The sequence below is a fragment of the Thermobia domestica genome, chromosome 3 (genome assembly GCF_964235325.1).
Source record: "Thermobia domestica chromosome 3, izTheDome1.hap1.1, whole genome shotgun sequence".
NCBI lineage: Eukaryota > Metazoa > Arthropoda > Insecta > Zygentoma > Lepismatidae > Thermobia > Thermobia domestica.
The window spans coordinates 94,874,112-94,887,991 of NC_137456.1; the positions used below are offsets into that span (position 1 = coordinate 94,874,112).

General features: G+C 32.6%; 1 protein-coding gene across 5 annotated transcripts in view; it reads right to left on the minus strand.

Moving 5' to 3' along the window:
- Positions 1–13,880, minus strand: part of LOC145680620 (DNA cross-link repair 1A protein-like) — a 77,902-nt gene that overhangs the window by 19,614 nt on the left and 44,408 nt on the right. For all 5 annotated transcript variants that reach the window (XM_081751302.1, XM_081751304.1, XM_081751305.1 and 2 more), the window contains exons 6-7: positions 5,533–5,644; positions 2,916–3,059 (exon numbers count right to left, since the gene is read on the minus strand). In XM_081751302.1, coding sequence (XP_081607428.1) covers positions 2,916–3,059; positions 5,533–5,644 — 256 coding nt within the window. The remainder of the gene's footprint in view (positions 1–2,915; positions 3,060–5,532; positions 5,645–13,880) is intronic.

The window sequence follows — 13,880 nt, forward strand, 5'->3', positions numbered from 1 at the left end:
TTTATTTCAACTCACAAGATACGTACATAGTAGAGTCAAATTATTATTAGAATCACCTATTTAATTACCAGATTAACCTCACTGTGTACCACAGACTACTGCCAGTCGCTATAGAAGCGATTCAATGATCTGGAATTATGTGCTAGACAGACTGAAAAAAATCAGGAAATATTGCAGAGTGTTTGATGGAGCTCCATTCGGTGGTCTATATGTCTTATCAAGGTGATGCCAAACATTCTCGATAGAGTTAAAGTATTCTCTGAAATCTGAATGTTAGGGAAGTATTCCAAAGTTTTGGTATGTTCTTAGAACCAATCTCTATCACTGCGGCACTATGGCAAGTCATATCGTGTTAGGTAGATCCAGTCGCCATAAGAAAAATAGTAAATACGTATGGCATACGGCATCAAGTATAGATAAGTACCTAAATCAATCCAGATTACCTTAAGGGGACCAAGAGGATGTTGTGGTAACGTTCCTCATACCGTGAATCTATCATCCAGGGATATACTGAACGGGGAAAATTTCTTAATTTGGAACAATTTTTTTTTTTTTTTTTTTTTTTTGCCTGCCTGTCTGTTTCTCTCTCTCTCTTCACAATCTACACAATATGAATATGTTTTTTCTTTAACACTTTTAAAATCATTAGACCACATGGTGATTTCACTCATAAGATTTCGTTTACATATGAAAACAATTTCTTTTATTCTCTCTATAGACTCTCTCTCCCTCCCAAGGTCATATTAACTATGAACCATGTTAAATATATAACCTAAGATATATATTATTTTTAGAGACAACTTCCGTGGAGGTGCCTGAAACTAGGTTCTAGGAAATTTTTCCAGAATTTATCCCGAATTCATGGATCGTGACATGACACTGACGTCATTTGAAAACTTAATTCATTCTAACACAATGAAGTACGAACCATAAACCTAAGGTAAGATAATTACGATACATGCAAGAACTTTCTAATTATTATTATTATTATTGAAAATGTCACAGCGTGGTTTCAAAATATTTCTTATCTTCATACCTACTAACCATATAAGAATATGTTTGTAGAAGTATCTTTTGTACAGGCACCTTAAACTAGGATTAGTATGTAAAAAGTCCTGTTATGGAATCTTTTTTCTCTTAATTTCTTCCAAATTTATGAATACGTGACAGAGGCATATAATATTATTCGAAAGGTTGCTTCATTCGAAAGAGAATGACTTACGAACCATGAATCTAAAATGATTAGATCATCTGTAGCTGTAGCTGTATCAGCTGTAGCTTAGGTTTTTTAAGCCCCTCAACTCTTGTTTCCTGTATTTTCTGAGACCACTCACCGAACTTTTTCAGACGTGCTATGTATATATTTTCTTTTACTTATCTTTTTATGTACAATTATAAGTTGCTGTGTCTTAAAAAAATGAAGTAAGTGAACACAATATATATTAATTTCAAATATTGCTACCGCGAACGCAGCTAATAGAGGTAACATACAAAATATTTCGGGATACATTTTTCTGCAAGTTTCAGCAAATTCTTGCGGATTGGCAAAAATAATAATAATTATAGTGCCCTTCCCGCTGGTCTAGTGACTAATGTGTGTACCTTTGGTATACGTGGTCCCGGGTTCGATTCCCGTTGTAAAAGCAAAAACTTTAATTTTACAAGCATTCACTTTTTCATTTTCTTCTGCAGCACTAGTTGTAGTACAAAGTACGTCAAGTTGCTAAGCTTAAGTGTAAAGTCCAACGTATTGGACTCCCCTCTTCCTGAAAGAAAATTCTCTATGTGTCCCTGCTATCACCATTAGCCTGTGTTCTACGAATTCGCAGATCAGACTGTTTACGTTCCAATATTTGGTATCGCCCTTGAAGGAAGCAATCTTTTCTCGTGAGTATCACCGTCGATCATAGACATTGTGAACTTCTGAAATCATCCCATAACCTCTATCAACAACTTTTCGTGGCGTCTCAAGTTTTTTTTTTTTTCTTCTTTTCTTTTTCTGTTTTGTCGAAATTATTTTATTTATCTAGCCATGATAATGTTTACTAAATACACACGGGAACATTTCAGGAATTCTGCAGTTTCAGAAATTGTGGCACACTAAATTCGATAGAAAATAATCCTACCTCTAAAAAATTATCGGATAAATAACATCATTCACTCATCAGTTGTTATTTATCTGCTTAGAATGAGGTATACATTTGCCCTTATATATGCACCGCATCTGATCTTAACACGAACCCTATTTCATTGACTAAACCCTACATGATGTTAGAAGTAGCAGTAGTTCTAATAATGTGACTCGATTGTGTGGTACCTAATTAAATTATTATAGGGGAAAAAAAGTAGTGAATAATCAAAGTGTACTTTTTGCTTTAACCACTTGGTGAGAACTTCGAACTTGTGTGTTTAAAACTTAGTTAAAAACAAGCTACGAAATAAAAATAATCACTGGAGGTATATGAAAGAAAATGAAACCTCTTTTAACGAAACACAAATTATTTTGTTAATTTATAGAATTATTTTACCATTGCATTGAAGATGGTAAGCCCTGTATTGCTATGCATTAGAACAAATCAAACAATATATATATATCTATGTCTATTTTAAAGGTACTCTATTGTATTAATTTTACTTTATGTAAACATGTTAACTTCTCTTTATTCGTGTAGAACCAATACGGGGAGAGAGACTTTATTTCTGCGATTGATCACAACACGTGACTTTCAAATACAGCAATAATATTTTAAAATCTTCTACCGCATAAAGGTTTAAGAAATAATAATAATAATAATAATAATAATAATAATAATAATAATAATAATAATAATAATAATAATAATAATAATAATAATAATAATAAAAACTTTACCAACTGAGAGAAATAATTTCTAATTATCAGTAAATCTACTTACGTTGTGTCTAAATATATTGTATCTATAGATACATTCCAAAAACATGGATAAGATTCCATGGTGGCATCTGCACGAAAATCTCCAACATGGAGAAAGTTCCTTCCGTCTTTTAATTGAAAGAGAAACATGACAGAACCTGGACAACTGGAATAAAGAAAAGAGTTCACATAGTACAGCGTTAGAAGACACAATAAACAAATGCTAAAAAATTACGCTAAAGTATGAACGCCTTTCATGTTGTTCTTACTCAAAGGATCATACGCAAAGCATCAATGCAATAAGGAAATAAGCTAAAATCCTCAATATGGAAACACTTTATTAAATTACTAGTGGATAAATAAATAAATATGTCCGGATAAATAATGAGGACTGGCGGCAGAAAGGGTATCAGCTGTATAAGTTTCGCCATGACGATTCATTACAATCTAGTCTTCGAAGCTGGTAATGTGACATCATCTTCGCATTGACCGCAAGCGACGCGCAAGGGCTCTATCAGGGTTATTAAGCCCTGCAGAACTCAGCTAAAGAAACTAGTCCAGATCAGACTTGAAATCTTACAAGCTGGACTAGGTGACAATGACTGGAAAAGGAAATGAAGTGATAGATCTAATAGAGAGATGCATCTAACTATTGTACGTACACGAAACAACATATAGAGGAAGTAAAAAGAACACCATAGGAAATGGATATCAAATCCTTCCTAATGGAGCTAAAGCGGAGGAATAGTGTACGAACCGTTCTGTGTAGTGAATTAAATGCATGCATAGTTGGTATAAATCGAAAGAGTAATATACAATAATAAGTGCTAAACTTTATCTCGAATACATTTTTAATATTGTGAACAAGTACGCCAAACAAGTTGGCTACGAAAAGAAAGGGAAGGACACATTGGAAACATTTAAAAGAATTAAGAGCAAACTAAAGGAAAAAATGAAAGAAAGAAAGAGAAAGAAAGTAGTTCTCAGAGCACATGCCCAGTCTGTGGCAAATTTGAATCCCGTTGAGACATGGATATTACGTTTCTTCTTTCGTTATGTTTCTCTTTGTTCATTCATTTCTCAGTTTGTTTAATACTAAGGGCACAACAGTTGGCGTATAAATTTAAAAAAATAATTAAATAAACTATACTAACAATTGGCTAACAAGGTTTCATCTGATCATATTAAGTTTTCATGGCGTGGCTCTTGTTTTATATTAATTCTAACCTCACGTAATTTTATTCATTTGCTATTCCTTTTCCTCTATTACCCTCTGAGATATAGCTTAAGAAACGAGTTGGAACATGTTGATTTTGTTTGAAGTTTTCGCATCAAGGTATGTTTTACTTCTCAAATCGAATATTATAGAAAAAAAATGGAATATATATCGTTATTATAATTTAATTTCAATTCAAATACCCCTCAAATGCTGACGCGGTTTTCAAGGCCTCCTTTGCTGCTTACTGCTTGGAAAGGTAGGATTTAAGTTCCTATTAAAATTAAAAGTACTTAGGTGAATAATCTGCACATACAATATGATGTGAAATTTCGTGAGCAAGTACCAACATTTTGAACAGGAACGAAAATATTACATTATTAATTCAAACCGAACGAGGATGAGGCATTCCGGTGTAATTCACATGCAACAAGGTAGAATCCTCTTCCATTAATCTTTTTCTCAATATACATGTTAAAAAGGAATAATAAACTTCGATTGGAAGTTCTATCTCAAATGCATCGGAAACAGTAGATTCCAATCTGAGAATTATTATTCCTTGATGAGGTTATATTTAAGGACTTTCAATTTTACAATACTATTCTCTGCCTAACAGTATATGTTTCATTACTAACACATCATGAAATATTAATTAAAGGACAAACAATCAAATTCGTATTAAGCTAAGAAAGGTTGATACTACTTTAGTTTTGCTTCTCAACAAATAAGTTTTCAAGATACAAACTACGTAATAACAGTTATGTAATTGAAGTAAAATATTTAATTCTCCTCCCTTCAACTATTTCTCATGCATGTTACAGCCAATCCCATGATGCAAGTTTCTTAGGATGAATAGTACTTCAACAGATACGCAAACAAAAGGCATGAGCTAACACTCTATTGATATATGGAGTTTTATTTCTTGAGACCATGTTACAATCTACAACCTCTAGATTTTTTTCTTCCTAAAGTATACTCTTCTGTGATTCTCTAGAAACTATTATTTTGGCTGGAAGGAATATGCTAACAAGCGTTAATTTAATTTAATTAACATATAGAATACAGCCAGAAAGATGTAAATACAAAATATGCCTTCGAGAAACAGTGTAATAATAGCTACCCAATAAACTGATAAATATTCGACAAAAAACTATTTTTCACAATTATCGTATAGTTTCTTTTCTTTAATCCATGCATTTTTTTCTTGTTTTTTACAATACTAATAAAAATCACTTTGCTAGAACTAAAACAAAGCTATTTAAGCTCACTATTAACTGAATTTGACTGCATATCTTAATACATGCAGATATGGACATAATTATTTCGTAAATTGACACTTGTGAACATGGGATAATTTCTGTGGAGCTATGAGTGACTAACTTAGGTGTCATTGAAAGAATACTTCTCTATCTGGTATACTTACTGATTTGCTTCCAGAGCGGTGACGCCTACGCCCTCAATATCACATTTTTCATCTAATGGAAGGATACGTAGGAACTCCTTCTTCACTCGAATATTCATCTCGACTAATGCGGCTGTTATTTATGCAAGGAAAAAGAAAGTGAAAACATTAGTCACTGCAGATTTATGCAAAATGAAATTCACTTAATGCCAGACGTGATGAGATAGCAGTGTATCAACTGTTAAGCGATATAATAATTTCATTACGATCTGGAGAACTTCTAATGATTTCTCTTGAATGAGCTGAACATAAGCTAGTCTGATCATGGCAAAAATATTTGAATTATCAAACTTTGAAGGGGAATAATAGTGAGGAAAGATAGATTAGATACATCATGCAAGAAATTATGTAAACATTTAATATTAATCGATTTACAGTGCTACATATGCACCAATAATGCATCCTGGGAAGTAACTTTGTTGATGGTAGACAGTCCAGTTGTCAACCAACAATACTTACTAATAGTAAGCAGGGAAGTCTGGCTAAAAATATATCTGTATACAGTAAATATAAAACATATATGAAGTAGTTCAATTAGTTCAATGCAGCATATATATATAAATAACGATATGGGGATAGGGATATCATCTCTGTTAACACCATGGCATTAAATATAGCGGCTCATCTGGGACCAAACGCATAATTGGATGCTGAAGCCCTAACAAAATATGCCATGGTTCAGTGGTATAAATTCTTTCATATGATCCGTCTATTTTGGAACTGATGCAACGTCGAGTTGTTTCATATCACCGAGCTAGGGGCTACCAGATTCTTACTATCTACTTTTGACATTTTAGTATAATTTTAAAACATGTTTCTTAAGTAAACTATGACGCAGTGGCGAAGCCTCAATGAAGACAAGATAGGTATTATCTATCAAAAGGATTTCCCCTATAATCTGTTAGCTGATGTGTTAGGCATATTTACTTCTAATAAAAGTACTTACCTAAATTCTTAAAAATAATGAATAAATAACAGTTTCAATTACAAAATCAGTAATTTTGGTTATCTGTATTAGTAGCATGTTGACCTAACTACGAGCGCAATCCCCCTTCCACCCCCCTAACTACCAAAAATTACATATCCGCCACTGACCATTACACTTTAACACGGAAGGATAGTATAAAGCGAGATTGAGTCGAGCGCACTGCGCATATGCTTTTATGACATTTAAAATCATAAAAACTTATATCTAAAACTTATAACTTATAGTGCTGTCTTTGATTGAAAAAATAGTTTTTGTTTGGTTCAAATCGGTTTAGAAATAGTTGAATTATAAGAAGATAAAGTTTAGTATGATGCATAGGCTTTTATGACATTTAAAATCATAATAACTCTATAACATAAATAAATTTTCAAAGTAAAAAGCAGCAAAACCTGTGCACAGGTGGACCTGAGAGGACTTACGCCTTTCTCTTATTTGTTTGTTTGGTTTGCTTTCGGCTGCCTCTCAGGCTCCTTTTTCTGTTTGTTTCTCTTTCTGTTGCTGCTTCTCTTGTGCCTCCGTTTCTCTTTCTGCTGCTGCTTCTCTTGCGCCTTCGTTTTCTTTTCCCGACTAGCGCTAGTCTCCATTCACGTCAACTCAACCTGATTTGCTGCTTATAGATGAGAGAGTGAAAATCCTTCTTCTGGCTTGGAGGCGACTCGAACCTGCGACGTCCACGCCGATAACTACTTACAGCTGGCCAGACTGCAAGCGAGCGAGCTCGGCTAACACTACGCTCAAGAAATCAAGTGAAAATTAGTCCTTATATATGAACAAATACTTCTACAAGCAACGCCATCTATTAGCAAAGTGATGAACTACATGATATACAGCACTATCTACTGAGTAACTGAGTAACTTCTTAGAATGTCCACCTAGCTAGCATATATAGCTAAAACATCGATGTTCAAAAAAAGAAAAAAATGTCAGTGTTGCCAACTCACTTGCCCAATATTATAGTGTTTACCCAAAATATTTTTAATAGGGTAGTCTTACGTCCCCATAGTTATAATGTGCTAACTCATCAAATAAAAAAGTTGGCAAATTTCTGATAAAAAATTATGAGTTGGTATACACTGCAAAAAATAAAATTCATAAATTTGAAAAATAAAAAATACTAGCATAATCTACATAAAATTCTAAGACTTTTTTTAAAGAATAACATTTTTCCGAAAACTCAAAAATAAACCCGTAAAAAATTCCCGAAATTTTGATTTTTTCTAAAATTCTCTGTAACTTCACCGAATATTAACCGATTTTCAAAATTCAAACGACATTCGATAGAGAAATCAATTTACCATCTTCTGAATGTATTGTGGGTTGCATACCTCTAAGGATACTATTTCGAATTTGTTATATCTCCGTTGTTTATTAACCGATTTTCAAAATTCAAACGGCAATCAATAGACAAATAAATTTCCTATCTATCGAATGTTTTATAAATTGCATAACTCTAAGGATATAATTACAAAAAAACTCAAATAAATCTCTTATTTATACATGTATCTTTAAAATTCGAATGACATTCAAAAGTACTGCTTCTCCTTATGCATTGTGTATATCCAAAGGTCTTAGTTTTATGGCTTTATCACCATAAAACACTTAGAACATACTTAAAATTACAAATTCGGATACTGATAATGGAATCTTCTGCTAACTTCGTTCTCTATAGGAAACAATGATTTCTTAAACTCTGTCCACTGATCGTAATTCAAGCTGAATAGACAACCGTTAATATCAAAAACCACTTGAACTTCGGTTTGCACATTTTTCACAATTACATTGAAGTTATTAGTAAGAATGAACTTTTTTTGAGGATCCATTTCTAAACACTCCATTTTTTACTTATGACAACATATTTTTGTTCATTTTCATTCATTTTTGGATTTACATACAGAACTCAACAGTTGGATAGTTTTCTTTTAGACCAGTGTATTTGATTTTTATTCCATCTTTAACGATCTCATCAATCATTTTATCTGTTAAGTGTTTTGTAAATCTAGGTGGAAGAAATATCTTAAACTCTTCACATTCAACTAAAATGCTCTTCCCAAACTTAGTTTTAATCTTTTCTATTTTCACAATCTTATATTCTGTATTTAATTCTAATTCTCTTAATCCAATAACTTGTTTTTGCTCAAGACTTCCAAGCTTGTTTAAAAGTTCAATGTGACTCGCCATCGTATTTATTATATAGAAAATCAAAAATATTTAATCATTTTCGTCAATTTCGTTTGATGGAAAAACTTCCATAAAACAATCGTTAATGAAAACAGTTTGAGGGTATCTTTTCGATACCCTTATGCCCGTTGATATTTTGCTAACTAACTAAAACTCTTCTACTACTTTCTCATTCTTAGGATCATATGTAAAGTTCTTTCGCCCAATTAAAATCGCATAACAAATAGTATTAGCAGCCACAACTTCAGCAAAGTCTACAACAATCTTAATGTTTGTTCTTTCATTTACTGATACATTCTTCCTCTTACTACAATTAATCACATACATTGGTCTGTTGTCTATAAACTCTTTAGGGTCATAGTACATTTCAGTGTTGCCACATGTTATTCTTTTAAATGCAGTATAATCTTCGTACATCTTAAAGTAATCCTTGTTAGCAATATCTAAGTTTCTTGATTCTTTTGGAAATACCTCATTCCTTCCATTCTTAAGATAGATATTCTTCACCTTACAATGATCAAACTTACTTGCATCTGCTGTTTGTTTGCCACTTCTATCAGTTTGGAACATTACAACTACGAAATCAGGCATATCAAATTGCCTAGAATTAAATTGCGTAGTAACATCAAACTCCAAGAAAGAACCTACAACAGTCTTCTGAACACATTGATAAGTATGGAATGAAAACATGATTTTGGGTTCTTTAAGAATATTCAATTTTAACTTGTTTTCGTAATTAGACTCATATTCAACAATAGGCATTCTTATCTCCATACTTTTTATTGTTATTTTTCCATCGTGAGGAGCTGCTCCCGATCCAGTCCATTTGTACAAGACATCGTTATTGTTGTTAGCTTTTGTAAATGTTATTCTCAATCCGCCTTTCCACATAACCTCTTTATAATCACTTAAGAAGCCTGGAATTAATCTCAATGGATACAAAACACTAAAGTTCTTTCTTAGACCAAGTTTATCATCTGTTTCAAATCCTGCTTGTTTTAAATATTCAACTTCTGGCTTGGAAATCTTTAATGTTCCGACAGCTGTAGATGTAATTCCAGGTAGCTCGATTTTATCTATAACAACTCCATGCTTTCTAACCTCAATTTGAGAAAAGAAGAATGGGAAGAAGTTATCTACAAGTTTTATAGTATCGTTTGCACCAAATGTTCCTCCAGCTGATGCACCAACAACTTCAAAAGTCATATGACAATCTGCTTTGTGTGGGTGTATAAAACCATCACCCACGTTGAAATCAAACTCAATATCTTTGTTAGCTTCATTCAAATTATTAAATGTTCTTGTGTTAGCTTTAAAACTCTGTAACTCATAACTCTCAATATCCATTTATTATAAAGAAAATCTTGAAACAGCGCTTTATGGTAAACACCATCAAGCTATATAAATATTAGCATTGTCGTAAAGTCGACCGAGGAAAAATTTTCTGAAACTTATAACCCCCATCCCAACTTAACCTTAGCATTCATAGCAGTACCAACCCCAAAAGCAGCTAATCGTTCACCAATTGGCGCATCACTACTAAATGCTCTTTTCCATGCTTTAGTTTCCAGTTCCTTATCTGCAATATGTCTCGACTCTGTATCTTTATTGTCTCTGTAGTATATATCGTGTTCTTTACAGGCCTCATCTAATGGGTTAATACCTTCATCACCTCTTTCTAACCTTTCTTGAAGCTTTGTAAAAGGCCCACAAAATCTGAAGCCAGGTATATGTAACTCTGGTATCCCCTTCATGTTTAAGATCTTATTCATTAGTCCTTTTCCAAGCTTCTCATCATTCCAGAATCGTGGTGGTAACGTATTTAAGATCTTAATCAAATAACCTATACCTTTTGGATCATTAGGAATAAACTGTGAAAGCTTATTATTAATCATACTCACTATACCTACTTTCTCATTGTAAAAGTTATGATTACCAGCCCTTTCTTCTCCATCTATAACTATTAACCGATCAATTAACTTTCTCACATCATCCATCCATACATATTCTTTAGGTATCTCTGTATATTGTTTAATTCCTTCACCACTCCTTTTAGGCGTCGTGTTCTTTTTAGGAGTTGGGGGTAAAGTTGGTTTAATATAATTATCCCAAATAGGCTTGATAATATTAATGTACTTTGAACCTCTACTAGATGCTACCTTTTTATCTCGATTATATTTTTGGAAGGCGGCATCTGAGTCTATTATTATTTCCTTGTACTGTTCAAAATCGTCATCATCATAATCTTCAATGGTTTTATTAGTATTCGTCGTTAACAATTCCCATAGACCTTCTGTTCCTTTATAAGTTTTACCATTAATTATCAAATCATCACCATTCACTTTAACTTCCAAATTTCCTATCTTATTTATTATTTTTCCATCTTCTTCTACAGTTCTTATTCCAAACACAGTATCATTTCTTTTACTATAATATTTCGTTGCAATCTTACCAAATGACTGTGCTGTTGTTAAAGGTTCTACTCCTTCCACTTTGTCTTTAATTTGTTTTCTCATTTGTTTTATTTCTCCCGTTATAGGTGTATCACTACTGCTTGGAGAACTATCATAAGGTATCTTTTTAGGTGTTTCTAGTAGACTAGGATCTATTGAAGCCGTCTTATGTACAACTGGAACAAGTTCAGTTATTAGATTTTTATTTTGTTCTGCTACTTCTTTGATCTCACTTCCCAAGTTTTGAATAGCATCAATTACAGGCTGTTCTTGTGTCTTAAATTTATCGTATATACCTGCTCTTTCTTTCTTCCAAGATTTGAAACCCTTTATCAAGAACTCCTTCAGCTTAATATTCTTATCAATTTCTTTCTCATCCATTTATTGTATAGCAAACGAACAAACGTCAATGAACGTCAAAGAACAAACGTCAATGAACGTCAAAGAACGTCAAACGTTAAAACGTCAAACGTCAATAAACATCAAACGTTCAAGAAGTGTTTTATCTTGTTCCTATACTTACCATTGTTTACCTTCCTTGTCATATCAATTACTATGAAACCATAATCTTCTTGCCAACATTTTGAACACAACTCTTTAAATTTATCATAAGACATATCTCCTCCAACAAACTCATTATACACATGTTTAAGATTAGTATCATCTTGTCTGAATATACATAGGAAGTTGACGTTATCTCTTATAAGCTGTTTAGGTACTTTTGAATATGTTTGTGCAAGATAGAAACAGTCTAAATGTCTATGCCTACCTCTTGTAAAGTAATTTCTAACAGTATCTTGATTCTCCAAAATGTAATCGTCAAACACAACAACAGAGTATTCTTCACATTCATCAATAGGTACAATAGAATCATTACCGCTTAAGAACGTTGCTATTTGCTTCTTAAACTTTAGTTCTGCTTTTTCAAATCGATCTTTTAACTGCTCATACTTTGGCTGATTCATGCTTTTAGAATATATGTAGAAGTAATTATTGTTTAACCAACCTGGCTGTAATAAGAAGTTAAATAGCAAAAACGTTTTACCAGACCCCGACGAACCTACGATAAGGCATCGAACATCATCAGGTATAAGCTCTCCATTTCTTTTCTTAGCTGTTGTTTCTTTTATCATCTCTTTTACATCCCAATTAATAGTTTTCTTACTCATTTGTTATAGAGAAAATCAGGAGGCCACCAGCACTGGCCCCCTTTCAAACAGTTTGAGGATGAACTGTAGGGTGAGCGTTTTGCTCACCCTTTAAGAACATTTTGGACCTCCGAATACAGCGGGGCAAATCTTATGATCTTATATCTTTAAGTTGTTCTCTAATCTTAAGCAACGTATCTTTTATATATTCACCATCCATTTCACCATTCAATGTTATTATCATCTCTAACTGTTCTTTAAATGAGTTAATACAAGTGACAATGGTTTTATATTCGTCTTTTCTTTTGCTTATGTTTAACTTCGAAGACAAACCTGTTATTATAGCACTTCCAGTTGCAAGAGATGTTGTTAATATTGAGTAAATTGTTACAGGTATAAAAATATTAATAAACCCAGTTGTTGCAGAAAGAATAACCGACAAAGTGATCAAAGTGTAGTATGCATATTTAACAATTCGTAGTTTTCTCTTTTTCTTCTTTAAACTGCATTCTAACTTTCGAATGACATCTTCTATTAACTTGATTACTTTCTCTCTTGGAATATCTCTAGGTAAATCAAACTCATTCATTTATTATATAATAAATGGCTAAGGTATTTAAGCTAACGAGTGATACTTCTGTTTTAAAGAAGAAACTCCATTACGAATTAGACAACAAGAGCAACTATTTAAGTATAGGACTAGTTGGGTTTTACAGTACATATCTAACTCCAAACATAACAACACAAGAAAACAGTTTCTCATATGGTGATAGACAAGTTTTTATATCAGAAGGGCAATACAGCTTAAACAGTCTTAATGAATATTTAAAATCTCAATCCATCAACATAACATTATCAGAAGATCATTTAAGAAATAGAGTTAAAATTGAAACTGATAGTAATGATGTTACAATTGGGAGTATAGGCACTGTCCTCGGGTTTAATGTTTTTGAAGTTTTAGAAAAGAACAAAACACATATTGGAAGTAAGTTGCCAAAGTTTCATCCGTTTGATACTATAAATGTTCACTGTAATATAGCAGATGGCATGTTTGTTAAAGATACAGAATACACACATAGAGAAACAGGGATCATAGCATCATTCAAAACAGATGCCGAGTTCAAACATAGTATTATTTACGAGCCTACTTATCCATTATTTTTCCCTATATCCAAAGACAAGGTCGATAATTTTGAGATAAGGATAACAGATGAGAATGATTCCTTAATTGATTTTGGTGGAGCTACAACAACTGTACTTTTACAAACCAAGATTTTCTCTTAAATAAATAGGAAGATGTGTTCTATTAAAGGTTGTATGTTTAGTGTTCCTTATAACGAACTAAAGGATTTAAATATTGATCATGTATTAACAAAGAAACAACTTAACGATAAAGCCAAGAAAATTAAAGAAGGTAAAGGAATGGATTTAACTTTAACTACTGCACAAATGAAAAAGATTAAGAAAGAGCATATTGGCGGTTTTATCTTTACAATTCCAGCCATTCTAGCAGCTTTAGGTGCAGTTGGTTCATTAGCAGGT